This window comes from Dasypus novemcinctus, chromosome 13, assembly GCF_030445035.2.
Source record: "Dasypus novemcinctus isolate mDasNov1 chromosome 13, mDasNov1.1.hap2, whole genome shotgun sequence".
NCBI classification, from domain to species: Eukaryota; Metazoa; Chordata; class Mammalia; order Cingulata; family Dasypodidae; genus Dasypus; species Dasypus novemcinctus.
In genome coordinates, this window is record NC_080685.1 from 60,476,100 (window position 1) to 60,492,213 (window position 16,114).

Consider the following 16,114-nt stretch of genomic DNA (forward strand, 5'->3'; position numbering starts at 1 on the left):
AGCCACCCATTAAATCCTCTTCAGTTAATTCTTTGGTTGTATTCTTTCCTGCTATATCTGACTGATATAGACTCTTATCTTTTCCAGAATTAGAATTAGAATTCTAACTGCTCTCAGGTCTGGAAAGGTTCATGTGGAAGACACAGAGGTGAAGGGATAAGGCAGAGGCCCCTTCTCTTAATTGCCCCTCATCAGGCCCAGGGCCCTGGGCATTTGCCTTCAGACTGCACACACCCTTTCTAATCCTCAGTGCAAATGAGTGAGTGGCAAATCATCTAATGCTCTGCCGCCAGATGACATATTTTAGAAACAATAATCTGTTACTCACCATAATTATCTGTATTTGTGTATAAGGTACATTCCTCTTGCCATCTATGTCATTTTTGGTTGCCAGACTCTCAAATTCCCTCTCTTTTATTCATGCATAACACATGACTGATTCACAAGTGGGAAAGTCAACAGAGGTCCCTCTACCTCAGTCTCTCATATGTAAAAATGGGATAATAATACTATCAACCTCATAGAATTGGCATAAGGATTGAATGAGCAATATCTGTTAGTGCTTAGAACAGCAGGTACAAAGAGTTAACTAGTCGTATTATCATTCTCTTATCTGATTCATCTTGGTCCATTTTTCTACATCTTGTATGTCAGAAAGAGGAAAAGGAGAACTGGGTAGAAATTTCTAAATCCCCCTACTTCCAATGCTTTCCTCGGCACCCCCTGCCCTTACCTCCTCCAGACCCCGTTCCTGAATAGATTTCCTTCCCTGCCATCTTTTCATTCCAGGAAGCTCTAGGAAAGGTAAGTCATAATTCTTCAATTTGCTGTTCTCGATTCTAAGTCAGTGATTTTCAAATGGTGGCCTGGGGAGCCCTGGAGTTCCCAAGAAGCCCCCATAGACCACAGAAATCCTTCAGCTTCTTTTATCTGTTTAAGCGTCCTTTCAAGATTTTATTTGAACAATGGCTTCCAAGACTGAAAAAAGTCGGAAATCCCTGTTTGAAGGCCTTTCAAAGTACAGATTTTACAACTCAATCCTAATCTTCTTTTGGCTCCATTGCCAAGAAACTTTCTATACTCCATTCAAATAGTTTGTATTCTTTTCTATTTCTGATGCTCTAAAACAGATACACAAACAAGAAAATCTTTGTGTATTTATCTGGAGTGTTCTTCCCAGGAGCTTAGCAAGTTCTATTCGGCAGACATTGCCTCCTTAAATCGCAGGCCCTTGGGGGAAATAACTACAACACTGTTTAATAAGAGTCATCTGAAGGCACCTGCCTTTTACTGACATCGGATCCAGTCACTGGAGTATTTCCAGAATCCAAGCATACGAGGAGGCTAAACTTCATAGTGATTCTTAGCTGGCTGGGAGGAGGGATGGAAGGTAGCAGAAGTTATACAGGGACTGATTCCCATGGAAGAGTACACAGGAACTGGAATTGTCTATGGGTGGGGGGAGAGTGGGGGCTAGTTCTAACACTCCAATTGCCGACATAATTTCTTTATTCAGCTGAAGGCATTGGGCAGAGGGCATATGAGCACATGAAGGGAACAAGCACATGAAGGGAACAAAAGCCTTAGCCTCCAGACCTCTGTCTGGTATGCTCTTATCCCAGATTGTCACAGGCCTCCTTCTCTCATTTCATTCATGTCTCTGTGCAAATGGTCTTGGGCTCTGAGCTCTCTGGCCTCCTCTAGCTACCTGCCCCCCCACACCCTTCCATAAAGCAAGGATCCATGGACCAAGGTAATGTACCCACTTAAAGCTCCTGCTTTTGACCATAACTGTGGGAACCTGGATTCCTAGAACTCATGGCTTCAATAGCACCGGGTCAGCTTCTAGACTCTGCATGGGTCTCTTCCCAAGATCTTTTCTCTTGAGAAGCCAAAGAGTTGCCAAGAGGTGCCTATTTTCAGCAGGTGTGGATGGAGCTCGGATGTGCAGGCTGGTGCTACAGGTTTCGTCTCATGGCCCCTTTAAGTCTGTGACATGGATGGAGTACAAAGAGGAGGAGGAAGGACGAGGGCTGGGGCCTAGTTACCCCCAAGCCTCTACATTCCAGTGTACAACTTGGGGAAATCCAAGAATTCTAAATTTAAATTTGTCTTTCCAGAATATAATGAAGGTATACCTGTTAAGATAATAGACATTTTACATAGCAGTTTGTGAACTTGGTTTATAATTTTAAAATATGTAGATATATGGTATGTTAGCCTCCATTTGTACTCTTGCCCCAGTTCTGAAAATATTAGGGGTAGGTCTAAAATAGCACCTCTTCTGTCACTCTGTTCTTACCCTACTATTTATGGCATTTGTCACCATCAGACATACATTTACTCGTTTATCATCTCTGTATTCCCTTCAGAATGTAGGTTCCATGACTGTAGAGCCTTTGTTTTCTTTGCTGCTTTATTCTCAGTACCTAGAGCAGTGCCTGGTACAAAGAAGCCACTCAGTGTTTGAATGAAAGGAAGAAGGAATGAATGAATAGGGAATGTGGTCTCAGAATGCTTATAGGTGAGGTGGGCTAACCCAGAAGACACAAAGGAAGAAGATCACTTGTGACAATCCTCCTAAGAGGACCTTCTCTCCTTAAAATAACTCCCTCCCAGCACCGGAACTACAAACGGTGACGAGGGAAAATCCACAAACACATTAGGACACGTGAACACAGGTCACGTGAGAGGGGCACTGAGGTGAGTATGGAGAGTTTTGAGCAGGTTGGAACCCGGCGGCGCCTGGGAGCCCTGACTGGAGAACAGAACGTGCAGACCCAGAGACGCAACGCCCGAGCCCCAGGAACCTTGTGAGGGTGAGGGTGGCCAGGCCCGGGCGCTGGGGAAACCCTGGGTCCATGCCAACGACCACGCCGACCCAGCCCAGCCCGAGGTGGAGAGGGGACTATTTGCCCGTGATAGGGAAGTCCTCAAACAATGTCTCCCTTCAGGTGGTCACAGACGCAGGAGTGGAAGACTCATCCCGCCTCTGTGGGATCACGGGGGTCAAGGCTCAGAGACTGTCCTGGCTGGCGGGGGCCGGAGAGTCATTATCGAGTCATTACTGCCCGTCCCTCTTCCCCCCACCTGCTTTTAATTCACAACGTCTTGCTCCTCCGCGGGAGCCCGGGAACTTTCTGAGAACTACACAAATGTATTCCAGGGACTCCTTTCCCGTTGGATACGGGGGCCGCGAGAAGCCAAATGACCTCCGAGAGTCAGCCAACGACGCGAACTGGGGTCCAGGCCTCTGCTCCGCGGGTGGCCAACTCTTTCTTCTGGGGGCGGCTGCCCTCCCAGGCTCCTGGAGCCAGAGGCTGCCACCGAGCACCGCGTGTGAGAACCGGCGTCTCTGAGGCGCCCGAGGCTCCGGGCCCCACCGGCCCCCGGCGCCACAGGGCGGCCTCGGGGGGCCACGCGGGCGGGCCCGCGGCGGGGGCGGGGCTGCGGGGCGGGGCCGCGGGGCTCCTCCTCGCGGGCCGAGGCGGGCGGCGCCGCCGAGCGGGCGAGGCGCCTACTCGTCCGAAACTCGCGAGCAGTCGTTGAGCGCGGGCGCGGGTGCAGCCGCGGAGGATGGGAAGGCGCCGCCACTGCTCGGCAGCCGCGGTCGGGGCCAGGGGTCGGCCGCCGCCGCCGCCGCTGCTGCTGCTGCTGTTGCTGCTCGCGGTGCCCGGCGCGGGCGCGGCCTTGCGCTCGGCGCTGTACGCGGCCTCCGACCCGCTGACGCTGCTGCAGGCGGACACGGTGCGCGACGCCGTGCTAGGCTCCCGCAGCGCCTGGGCCGTGGAGTTCTTCGCCTCCTGGTGCGGCCACTGCATCGCCTTCGCCCCTACGTGGAAAGCGCTGGCCAACGACGTCAAAGGTGAGAAGCCGGGCGCCCGGCCCCCCTGTCTCCCCGCGACCCCTCGCCTCGTCGGGGCCCAGCCCCCTCCGCCTGCTCCGCGGAGAGCCCCTCCCTCCGGGCGCGCTTTCCCTTGGAGTCACTCCTCTTCCTCTCTGCCCATCTCCCCCGCTTCACATCCCTCAACTCCATTTTTGGCTCCGACCCCTCGTCCTTCTCCTTTGGTCTGCATTCGGATCTCCTCTCCCTCCCCGAGGCCCAGGCCCTGCGCCCGGCCCCCCATCTCGGGCCCTGCTTTCCCATTCGCCCTCTGCCCGCTTCCTGCCTCCAGCCCAGGGGGCGGGGGTCTCCTTTGTTCCAGCTCCTGCTCCGCCGACACCTTGCGGCTTCCTCTGGCCCAGCCTTGTGGCAGTGTCCTTCCTCTCGCCCACAGACCTGGGCGGCCTTCCTGCCAAGTTGTCCAGCTGCCTTGGGATCAGTGCTGGGGAGATAAGGGAACTAACACTCGTTCTGCTGCCTCCTCCCCCTCCTTAGTTGGCCCAGCTAGTGATAGACTTCCTTTGCCGCTTCATCTCTCTCTTTCGACAGAGTTTTCCTGTCTGGGTTCCAGGCCTTCCCCGACCTGCTATCGCCAGCTCGTAAGCTTCTGGGTCATCTTTTCTCTCTTCCCCTTGTCCAGGCACCCCCTCAGGTTCTTGGGCACACAAAGGGGAAAGATCCTTTGTGATAACCCTTCCAGAAGCACCTTCTCTCCTTAAAATAACTCCCTCACAGCACTGGAACTACAAAAGGTGACCAGGGACAATCCTCGAACGCATTTGTACACGTGAACATAGCTTGCCTGTGGGCCTGACCGCATGCAGCCTCTTGGCATTTGTTTGGCCCTGGCTCCATGTTCCGGTTCTCTGGCCTGGCCTGGAGTCTTTCCTTGAATCTAAGAGTCCTCAATTGTAAGACAGGGTTTGTTTGTTTAATAGCAGCCTGAGGGGTAGACAGATAAGGAAATTACTAAATGTGTGTCAATTTTAATATGTTCCCCATTGCAAAAATGTTAGCTTTTTTAAAAAGGTAAGGTTTAGAACTGAGGAAATATGATATTAATAACAGTATTTACTAAGTGCTTAATATGTCTGATACCTTACTAAGTACTTGCCATACATCATTCCAGAGTTTCCTTTCCATAATATAAGGAAATTGATATTGTCACACATCTGCCTAATCTAGGCAGTGGGTATACCGGGGGCAGGAGGAGGGAGATGGTGGTAAGTGATTTGCTGCCTCTGAGTGACTCTGCTTCCTGATATGATGGTAGGACCCTAGCAAGCACCTACTCTGAAATAATTGTTGAATGAGGACTCTGGACATCTTAAGAAATAGGCCACTTTCTGGAGAAAGGAGAATTGGAACTATTGTTCCCATGCTGTGCTGTTGGTATTTCTTGATAAACTCAACTGTTGGTGATAGAAGAGCTCATTTGTAGATGTTGGTTTTCAAACTCAGCCTAGCTGTTTGGTTGAGCAGCTTGCAAAGTGGTTACTGAAGTGGTTAGATGGAACAGTGTGTACATATTTTACCCACACGGTCTTGGAAAGTTATTGTAAACGAAACGTTGCAACCATTTTACCTCCAGTCAGTATGCAGGTACTTACCCACCTGCCTCTCTTGTCCCCTAACCTGAATGTATTTCTCTGAGCAGCTTTTCATACTATTTCAGTGATATCAACACTTAAGGGGTCAGGGCAGGGAGGGAGAATGTCAAATGTGGAACTGGAGCACCTCCAGGGAGATAATCTCAGGGGATGTTGTGCACCTGAACATCATGAAAATCCCCATGGTTTCTGCATGAGCTACATACAAGGGATCTTTAATGGCTGCAGGCGGACTCATTCTAGAAAGAGTCCTCTACTGTCTTAAGAGTGCTGGAAGGAAAAGATGTCTTCCAGCTGGTTCACTTGTTTGGCCATTTGTAATCCTGGATTTTCTTAGGAATTGCACACCCAAGTCCTGACCCAGCTCATCCTGGATGAAGATTTCCACTTCCAAAAGGGATCTCTTCCAAATGCATATAGTGACAGCCCTTCCCTAAATACGCAAAAACAAAACTTACCTCTGGAAAGAAAATAGGAATAGTCACAGTTGGTGGAGATGATCTATAGTAAATGAGTGGCTGGGGATTTAGGCAAAAACTGAATGTCTCCTGTGAACTGTGGGGCGAGACAGCTGCCTGGTCAGGGTCGTGTCCGGGAAGGGCTCTGGCAGAATCTGGTGTCTGGGCCTGCAGTGAGACCCTCCACTGTAGTCTAGCATGGTGGTGTTTCTGGCCAGGCCCTGCTGACAGACAGGAGATAACCTCTGTGTGGTTTCTTTCACCGTACTGCTGTATTCCGGGGTTCCTTGAGAAAGCTTGGTTATGGGCCAGCAGAGAGCTGCTCTCAGCAAGCCTGGGCTCCTGGGAGTGTAGCACGTGTCCTGTGTCCTCCCCTGATGGTAAGGGAGTACTTTGGGGGAGGGAGCAGGGAGTAAGTAGAAGATCAAGGTTGCAGGCAGGGTGGGGGAGATAACTTGCACAACCTTTACCCCAGAGGCCTGGGTAGCTCATCTGACTGGATGGGGCTCATTTGTTCAGGGCACTTGTTTTGGGGACCTGGCTCTATTCCAGAGTAGCTCTTGTTCCCACCAATGTTCAGGGAGGGAATTGATTGTATTCGATTTAGACCTTCATTACTGTTCACTGGCTAATCAATCAGCAAATATTTGTTGAGTGACCTCAGTGTGCTGAGCATTGTTTACCTTGCAGTTGGGGAAGTGAGCTACACACCACAGGAAAATTGACAAGACTAAGAAGCTGTGTTTTAAGAAGGCCAAAGGAGTAATTTGGCCTTTTTTTTGTTGTCATAGGACGGGGAAAGTCACAGAGGGATAAAATGGATCACCAAAGGCCTTCCTTTCGGTATTTATTAAACGCTTGCCTAGATCATTTTTACCTGAGAAAGTATCTGAGCAATACATTTCGTCTTCTTTTTTACAGAAAGGTAACTTGCACAAGATTACACAGTTACTGGAGGAAGTCTTAAACTCAGCTCTTTGTGACTGCTTAGAACCTGGGCAGGAAGAGAGGTGGGTGAAGGAGGAAGGGTACTCAGGCAGGAAGAGTATGTACACAGTGGGAGGTGGGCTCTGCAAGGCGCCTGTGTGGAAGGAGAGGGAGCAGTGTTGGTTTTGTCTCCTCCTAGCATCCCTCCAGTGTCCAGCACAGAGGCAGGCCCGGGGCAGGAGCCCACCGACCTTTGTGGAGGCCAGTGGCATGAACCTGTCAGGATTCCAAATGAGAATGTGCCCTGGGACGTTCTGCTGGGGCTGTGGCTCTTCTTGCCTCAGCCTGGGGTGTTAGCCAGGCGTGAGGTGGAGGGAAGGCATTTTGACTATCCCATGACCTCGTGGCCCGGAAGCCTGCTCCAAGGAGGAAGGGATGTGGTGCTAACTGCTTGGTGCTGATGAGCTAACTCTGTGCTAGGAGGATTCCTGGAGGCTTGGCTGGGCCTGGGGAGCTGGACCTGAGAACAGGGTCCAGTCACGAGACCACCTGTAGCCCTGGCCTGACTCTCAGTGCTTCGGGCAACGTCTGTGCCTCTGCCTTCACAGAGGGCCTGGCTTGCTTAACATTCAGAGGCTTCAGGGCCTCCTTTTATTTTTTGCAAGAGTTATTAGCCACTCAGCACATGAATGGTTGTCAGAACCGAAAAGGACGTTAGAGATCGTCCATCCTGGCCTGAGGAAACTGAGGCCCAGAGAGAAGACATGCAGCACCCATAATCCTTCAGCCAGGACAGCTCTAAGGAAATCTCGTGAGTGGCGGAGAGGGCTGCTTGTGACTCCAAAGGAGAACCTAGTTGGGCTCACTCACGCACTCGGCACTCCCCACCACGGGGTGGGCACCCATTACTCCAGAGCTCACAGAAGTTCAAGCTGTCCTCGATTCTCTTGTCTCTTCACCCCTTACCTCTCCGTCTGTCTCTTTACTCTCTTGTGAGAGCAGTTACTCTTCCCAGGCCTGGACTGACATTGCTGGTCATTTTTGTGGCAGGTCTTTAGCATGGTGGTATTTAAGTCACCTGAAACTTCAAAAGCCTCTTTCCTGGAGTTCTGTTCCTCTTTGACAGCAGTGCATCGACTGAAATATCACTGCGTTTTACCAATGGAACACCCAGATGAGGGTCATCTCTAGTCCTGGTACAGTTACCAGAATGATGAATAGTCAGGTCCACAGTGAGTAGAGTCGAACCGGACATTTGTATGTCATTATGACTCATTGAGGTATTGTCATTGATAGTCCTGGGAACCATTCCTCAGCCAGGACTCTGCCAGCACCTGACTGGCCCTAACCTCCACCTCCCCCTGGGGCAGGGGCAGTTAGCCAGAGGCATTGGTTCCATATCACAGGGGTACAGGGAATCAAGGCAGTCATTGAGCAAGAGGCTGAGAACCCAGGCATCACCTTTCCTTTTGTCCCCCCATGAATCTGAATCTCATTCTCCCCCTTCTCCCAAGTTTCCGGTTGCAAAGTGAATAGAGCAGCTCTCTCTACTATCCTGAGGCTTCCTGAGACTAGCATGGAGGCTCATACCCTGGGTTCAGATCCCAGGTTCATCATTGGTTAGAGTATGACCTTAGCATGGTTACCTGATCTCTGTTCTACAGACAAGGAAAGCAGGTTTAAAGATAAATATCTTCTTACCTTCCTCATAAGGTTGCTGTGAGCATCAGATTAGATAAATTAGGCACACAGGAAACTCTCAGTACATTTGTTGCTATCTAAGTAAAAGCTGAGTCTATGAGATTGCCCAACTTCTGCGAGTTATAGGAAATGATATTTAACTAGAAGACGGGCTGGGGACTGTGTCGTAGGAAGAGGGACGGGGCCTCTGAGTCTTGGGCTTGTAGGGCAACTCTTTTGGGCTTTTGCCGGGAAGAGGAGATAATTTACAAAACTAAGTTGTGCCTGAAGAATGAGAGTTTGTTGGGAAGGTCAAGGAGGGCTGTGGGGAGGCTGTCTTTTAGAGGGAGTAGCCTGGAGACATGAGAGGAAGCACTGTGCTTTCAGGGAAGGAGGAAACCTTCAGGATTCCTAGAGTTAATTTGAGCAAGTGGTAAGAGAAGATACTGAAAGGTCAGGCAGGGGCCAGATCAAGGAAGGCCTTATGGCTGTAGGTTTTTTCCCAAAGACAGCCACCCAAGCATATTGCATAGAGGATGATGCAATCAGAGCCACAGGTAGAAAAGGTCATTTGGTAGATGGATACACCCGTGAGGCATGGCGCCCAGTGGAACCTCAGTTGGAGGGGAATAAGATTTTCATGCCCATCTGAAGAGGACCTGCCGCAGGAAACCCTGTCCTAGCTCACTCAGCATGGAGCATGGGCCAGGGGTGAGAGGAGTGAAGAAGCCAGGTCCATGTCCAAGCTGACCTAGAACAGGGGAGAGGAGATGGAGGGGAGGGCAAAGAACGGGGAGGAGACTTTGGAGGGAAAGTGGATGGGATTTGGACATGGGTTGGGGTCAGCAGATCCACGTGGGTGAACTCCACAGCCCTCCCAACAGCGGTGGCAGTGTTGGAGGGGAGCAGAGGCTAGTGTCAGGGAGGGCAGCAAAGAGACTCTCATGAGCCTGGCACTCAGCAGGCCCTTGCCCAATATCCTCCATTGGTGCAGGCTGCTCTGCAGGTGAGATTTAAATGTCAAAGGCTGCAAACCAGCTTGCTGATGTTGGGTTAAGCTTAAGCTGCTGCCATTGTAATGCCGGGAGGGTCAAGAGAGCTTCCCAAAAGACGTTTGGTGAGGCTGGGGAAGTTGGGGGAAATGGTGTGATAAGATGTGGTTCACCTGCCTCTGCTAAACACTTCCACCCACATCCCTCTATTTCCCCCATCTATACCCACCCACACTCACTCCCTGCAGCCAGGATTCCAAAAGCTTCTCTGACAAGAGTAGACCAAGAAAGGGACGATGATTAGGAGGAAAAAAGAAGCGGAGGAAGTGGTTGAGTGGGTGTTGCTTCAGGCCTTCCTCACAGCCCTGAGGAGGCAGACTTAGCTGCCAGGGGCTTTCAGAGCCTTTGGGTTGAGGGATGGGTCAGGGGTTGTCTGAGCAGTGCGCCAGCTCTCTTCACATCTTTCATGGAGTTAAGGGTAGCACACCTACCTTGGTAGCTCTGATGCCTTCTGAAATAACATTTTTCAGACATCAGAGCAGGTCCTGGGGTGGGGTAAGAGGTCCTGGCAAAACTGTGATTTGCAGGGATGTTATTCAGTTGTTAACATTCTGTGCTTACTGGGTGCTGGGTGGTCTGCTTGTATCAATCCCACTCCCCCTGCCCTCCCCCATGGGGGGCACGTGCTCCAGGAGGGAAGTGCAAGGCCACAAGCTGTGTGCCAGCCAGTGGGGAGCCACCAGGCAGGCTTCTGCCTTCACTCATGTGCCTCCAAGGCCCCAGTGGCTCCAGTATGCTACATGAGTAAACCCAGACCCCCTCCAGTCGACTCACAGTCCATCACAATACAGCCCCTTCCTGCCTCCCAGCAGACTCTCCTAGTCTCTCTCTTTTCTTTTTTTTTTAAGATTTATTTATTCCCCACCCTGCCCCCAGTCGTCTGCTCTCTGTGTCCATTCACTGTGTGTTCTTCTGTGTCCGCTTGCATTCTTGTCAGCAGCACCAGGAATCTGTGTCTCTTTTTATTGTGTCATCTTGCTGCGTCAGCTCTCTGCGTGTGGCGCTACTCCTGGGCAGACTGTGCTTTTTTCACGCAGGGTGGCTCTCCTTGCAGGGTGCACTCCTTGCACATGGGGCTCTTCTACGCGGTGGACACCCCTGAATGGCACAGCACTCCTTGCGCGCATCAACACTGTGCATGGGCCATCCCACCACATGGACCAGGAGGCCCTGGGTAGGCAGATGCTCTATCAGTTGAGACAAATCCATTTCCCTTTCCTGGTCCCTTAAGAGCCCCTCACATATTGCCACTTCCCCCCTCCTCACCTCTGCTCATGCATTTCTCTACAAAGTCTACTGGCTGTCATATTGAACTCAGTTTCCACTTTTCCTGCGAGGCCCATGCCTTAGTCCCTGTGGCTGAGCTCTCCCTTGTCCACACTCCTTTCGAGGTCTGTGTCACATAATTTGGCACCAACCCATTACCGTCTCTCAGTGTGGTTGTGGCTTAATGTATGTATATCTTGTCTTCCAGCTGGAGCAGCCTCATTGTAGGGTGTAACTTTGCTGGGTGCCCAAGGGGTACCTCATCTGGAATCAGGGCTCAGGAGACCTGCCTTGCAGGTGATTTTGTTTTCTGTTCCCCACACCACTGGCTGTGGCTCAGGATGGTTCCATTTTTCTTTCTGCTGCTAAGTTTCAGCTGAGGGAGGACTTACAGCCTGGGGAGCACAGTGCCCGGCAGCTGACCAAGGGGAGCAGTTAATCCCCATCCAGAGGCGGTGATGCTGGCCTCAGGGTTTTTTTCCCCTGCTGTTCCTGAACTCCGGGTGTCCTTCCCCTTCCTCCCTTAGGTTTCCTGCCTCCATTTCTGGCTGGGACCCAGTCCCTAATACCCAGTGTCCCACCCAAGCTGGGCTGACTGCCAGTACCTCAGGCTCCAAACACCTTCACTGAGGGTGCCCTGGGGAGTTCCAAACCTCCTGAGGTGCACTCTCCACCCTTCTGGAACTCATCATCGAAAAACAGCACAGGGACAGAAGCACTACAAGGGCCTTCCCCTGAGCCCCTGGCCCACACGCACCCTGCAGAGTAATGGGGTACACACATACATCATTACAAGACAGCATCCTGTGCTGTGGCACTGTATCCTAAGCACGGCCCCTTCTCGAGAGGCTCTGCTAAATGCAGAGTAACTGGAATATCACAGAGACCCTTTCTGAGGAAGGTGTGACCATTCCCATAAGAGCTTTGGGATCAGGGATTGTGGGAGCTAGTGTGGCATTCCTTGGGGAAGGTAAGCAGACAGAGAGGGCGCCCACCCCTCTTGCTTATCCCAGGCTTGTTTGAACTTTCAGACTGGAGGCCGGCGCTGAATCTCGCTGCCCTGGACTGTGCCGAGGAGACTAACAATGCAGTTTGCAGAGACTTCGACATCCCTGGCTTCCCGACTGTGCGGGTATGTGACAAGGCGGGGAAAGTGGGGCTGAGAGGACAATTCTGGCAGAGCATGTTCCAACTGCCCTGTGCTTCCCTGGTATCTGCTCGGGCTGCTGAGCTCTGTGGGGTCCTCTGAGGCTTCTGGACTCATCTTTTTAAATCACAACCCCTGGAGCACTGTCTGCTTGATGAAGCACCTCTTAAAGAGGCAGAAGGGATATGAATTAGGCAGAAAAGGAGGTTCATCTGGTTTGGAAAATGCTGCCTCTCAGAAGGGAAAGGGGTTGTGTGTGTGGATGTATTGGGTTGGGTGGGTTTCAGCTGCTCGGGTTTGAGTTGTGAAGTGATTATCCCCTGGGCTGGTGACAGCTCTCACCCCCAGAGTTCTCTTTCCAGTTCCTCTTCCTCCTGACCTCCTAGCCTTAGAGGTCTGGTCTAACCCTGTAAAACAAGAGCCCGGCTCTGACCCACCTGTGGGCTGAATCAGGCAAGTGCCTGGAACCTACGGCCACAAGTGGCTCAGAGGTGACCTGTCAGGGCACCTCACCCCACTGTCAAAATACCGATGCCTCAGCTGGCAGGGATCTTTGGCATGGAGTCATCAAACCCAAGGCATGAGGGCCCTGTCACCGCACTCCTGGCAGGGTGGGGCATGAGCTCTCTGATGATGTCCTGCCTGCCAGCCTACCAACTATGGCTGGTCAGGGAAACAGCGTGGTGAGCTAGTGGCTGCTGCCACGGCATTTAAAGATGGAGAGGTCCATCCCTTTTCAGTATGTAACTCCCTGGCAATGCCATTGCCCCACCCTTAGACCCCAAGATATATCACAGAGCATGTTAAGTTACTGAGCAGGGATTGGAAGGGGCGCTCTACTCCCTTTGCCGACCCAAGCTCAGCAGCCCTGAGTGGGAAGCTGTGGGAAAACCAGTGTGGCAGCAGGAGCCCCTGTTCACAGGCGGGCCTTTTTCTACCAGTGAGGACTCAACCCAGGGGGTCTAGCCACTGCCTGGCCCCCAGGAAGGGACTGGCCTTGGTGTTGTGGGCAGGGAGGTCATCCTGTCGGGGCTCTGTGGGCATGATACGCGGTGCTTTCTGTTTCTGCCTGGCAGAGACTGGCCCTGTGGGTGTGAAGGAGGCAGCCCAAGCAGTTGGGAGGTCGAGTGGCTCCTTGGCACCTGCCCAGGTCATGTAGCGCACACAGCAGGAGCGCCTCCAATGATGAGTCATCCTCCCAACTGCCCATCTGGCTTTGGGAGGGCCCTTAACTGGTTTTGACCTTCCCCTGCCTCCAGACAGGCAGCACCCACTGGGCCTGTCCAGTGGTCATCTTTCCAGTTCTTCAGAGCTCCAGAGACAAATGTTGTGACTGCCCTGAGCAGAGCCTTCCCCGCCTCTCCCAAGGAACTTGCAGCTGGGTTTGGGCCAGGGAGAGGCACCTCCTTCTCCTCAGGTCTCCAAGCCGCAGACATGTAGTTCAAGCTAGCATTTGGCAGGGCTGTGCTCTGAGGCCCTAATTTCTGTGACCTACTGTAAGAAACACACATTTTAAATCTATTACCACTGAAAAAGTCTCGTAAAATAATACCTTTTCTTACAGAGTGCAGCACATGCTTATATTTTCAGTTCTTTTCTATTCATTTTATTAAAGTGCTGGCCATAATTCACTAAATTGATATTATAGGTTATTCACAGGCCAGCTCTAGTGTTTGGAAAACACTGCTCAGACAGACTTCAGATCTTGAGAGATTCTGGTCCCCAGAGGGCCCAGTGTGCCTGTGAGCATTGTGGCCAGACCTAGAGGCCAGCCTGGCTGCAGCAGTCCAGAGAGCACCCTGTGGCCCTGCCAGCTGCCCTGGGACTGGAGCCTGTCCTCACCCTGCCTGCCTGTAAAGGCCGGGAGAGTACCGAGGTGAGGGCCCGTGTTGATCATGGGGAAGAGAGAGTGTTGCTAGAATGATGGAAACTTGAGAGTCTGGCTACCCCCAGTGACATGTGTCACTGTCCCTTTCCTCCACCTCCTGCCCCTTGTAACCATGAGCCAACCAAGCTTCCACCAGCCCAGCCTGTTTGGCAAACACCCGGCCCTGCAGGGCGTGCTGGCACTGTCAGGTCTGCATCAGTCAGGCTCTAGCCAGGCTGGAAGAGAACAAAGGTGCAGAGGAGGGAGGGGCTCGTTTGTAAGCAGGTGAGCCTGGAACTTCTAGGGGAGGGGCTTGACCACTCTATCCCCAAGCTTCTCCATGGGTCACAGGGCTGCTCCTCAGTAAGCAATGGAGCAGGACCTTTTATGGCCAAAGGCCTGGCTGCAAAGCAGCAGCAGCAGCAGGGTGAGGGAGACAGGAGTCTTCCTCTTACAAGAGTCTGAGGACACAATTGATGTGGGTTCAGATCCTGGCCCCACTGCTTGTTGTATGTGACTTAAGAAGTTGTTTAACCATGGCCCATCCACAGACCCCAGTTTCCTTGTCTGAGAAACAGAATAGTAGTTATCTACCCCAGAGGATTGTTGGAAGGGCAAAGTGAAGGCTTATATGTGAAAGTGCTGAGGCACTGCGTGGTGTTGCTGGGGTTTCAGTGAGTGTTAGTTTTCTTCTTTCCCATTGCCCCATCTCCTCCTTGGGTTACCCCATGAGGCTGGTGGCCACTCCTCTGGGATTGCTGCATTTTAGGCAGTCCCATCTATCCACAGCTACTGAGGGGTTGTCCACTGCGTAGGAGAGGCCAGAGACACAAGACATGACTTTGGGTCACAGGAACTCCACAGAGCTTACCAGGTGGTTGAGAAACAGTGAGGGCCAGTGAATACCAGATGAGTTTGCCTGGGCTCGCTAAGCTTTTGGCAAACCTCACTCAGCAGGCAGAAGTTCACCTGGGAGGGGAACTTCTGTTTGGTGTTGAAGGGCTTTGGCCAGGAGAGAGGAGGGCAGGACATTGCAGGGAGAGGAGGAAGTGAGAGCAGGGGCCCTGTGAGGGCAGAACTGTGTGGCGTGCTGAGGAGACAAGTCTGGTTGGGGCAGAGACTCGTGTTCAGGGGTGAGGCAGGGCTGGGAAAGGATGGAGCCCAGGAATGGCAGGTCCTGGAATTTAAGGCTGGGAGTCTGGATACCCTTCAATGTCCAGGCTTACGTGGCCCTTGCTAGAGGCTGAGAGGTCAGGGAGAGGGACAGGACTTCAGAAAGTTGTCTCCTGCCTCTCTTGGGAAAGAGAAGATGGACTCCCTTCCCAGCAGCTACTTTCTTCTCTATTGGACCCAGACATAGGAAGTGGTTAGGGCTGTGGATCCTTGTGGACTAAAGTGGGAGAATGGACACGCACATGGGCTTACCATAAAATATTTGCAGACTGGATTGTTTTCCTTAAAACTTGTTTTAAACGTCTGCAGTTGATGCTGTCAGAAGTCACCAGCTTTATTTGGCCCACTGGCTTGAAGACCTGCCTTATGCCGTCCGGTCGCCTGCCTGTGGGGAGCTGTGGGGAGATGCTGGAGGTCTTCCAGGAGCACCAGGGTTGGAGATGGCAGCAGCTGCGTGTGTGAAGTGATGAAAAGGAAGTGACTGCCCCCAGGGAAAAGACACCTCTTTCCTAAAACTTTACTTGCCTGCTTCCAGGGAGATGTGGTGGTTTCCCTTGGGTAGGGCACACGCCTCCAACAGCTGACTTAATAAGGATGCATTTTATTAAGAGGACAAAAATGTGCCCTGGCTAGATTTTAGTGTGATTTACACATGACCTTTCAGGACAATCAAAGGTCAAGTCTCTGTTCAACTGACGAGATGTCTGCTGAGTGCCTCTATGACCCTGACAGTGCCAGGCATTCTGGGCCTTGCAGATATGAAAAAGGGAACTAGTGGGTGGGTGGAACGTTCAGTTGTAGGGAATGAGGGGCAATGGGAGGTAAGTTTGAGTTCAGATCCTGGAATCGTTTGTTTACATTGAGTTTAGAGATTATGCATAGGCAGTGGGGCGTCATGGAAGAGATTTGAGGGTATGTAACATCATCAGACCACAGTTGTGCCTTAGAATTCTGGCCATTGTGTCAGTGGAAAATAGTTAAAAGAGTGAAAAGATTGAGCATATTAACATTTCAGAGTCCATGCAGGGAGGGCAGACATAGGAACTGTTGT

At 51.8% G+C, this 16,114-nt stretch overlaps 1 protein-coding gene and 1 long non-coding RNA gene across 3 annotated transcripts in view; both read left to right on the forward strand.

The window, feature by feature from the left end:
* Nucleotides 1–2,685: 2,685 nt before the first annotated feature.
* Nucleotides 2,686–3,333, forward strand: LOC139436299 (uncharacterized). The gene is made up of 2 exons (XR_011645516.1): nucleotides 2,686–2,819; nucleotides 3,167–3,333. It is a non-coding gene; the product is annotated as an uncharacterized lncRNA (long non-coding RNA).
* Nucleotides 3,334–3,437: 104 nt separating this feature from the next.
* The window catches only part of QSOX1 (quiescin sulfhydryl oxidase 1), a 36,856-nt gene continuing 24,179 nt past the window's right edge, over nucleotides 3,438–16,114 (forward strand). The window contains exons 1-2 of one of the 2 annotated variants that reach the window (XM_058274818.2): nucleotides 3,438–3,865; nucleotides 11,908–12,008. In XM_058274818.2, the coding sequence (XP_058130801.1) occupies nucleotides 3,577–3,865; nucleotides 11,908–12,008 (390 nt within the window). In that variant the 5' untranslated portion in view covers nucleotides 3,438–3,576. Of the gene's footprint in view, nucleotides 3,866–11,049; nucleotides 11,174–11,907; nucleotides 12,009–16,114 lie in introns of those variants that run through there. The other variant, XM_058274819.1, reaches the window with a different exon arrangement.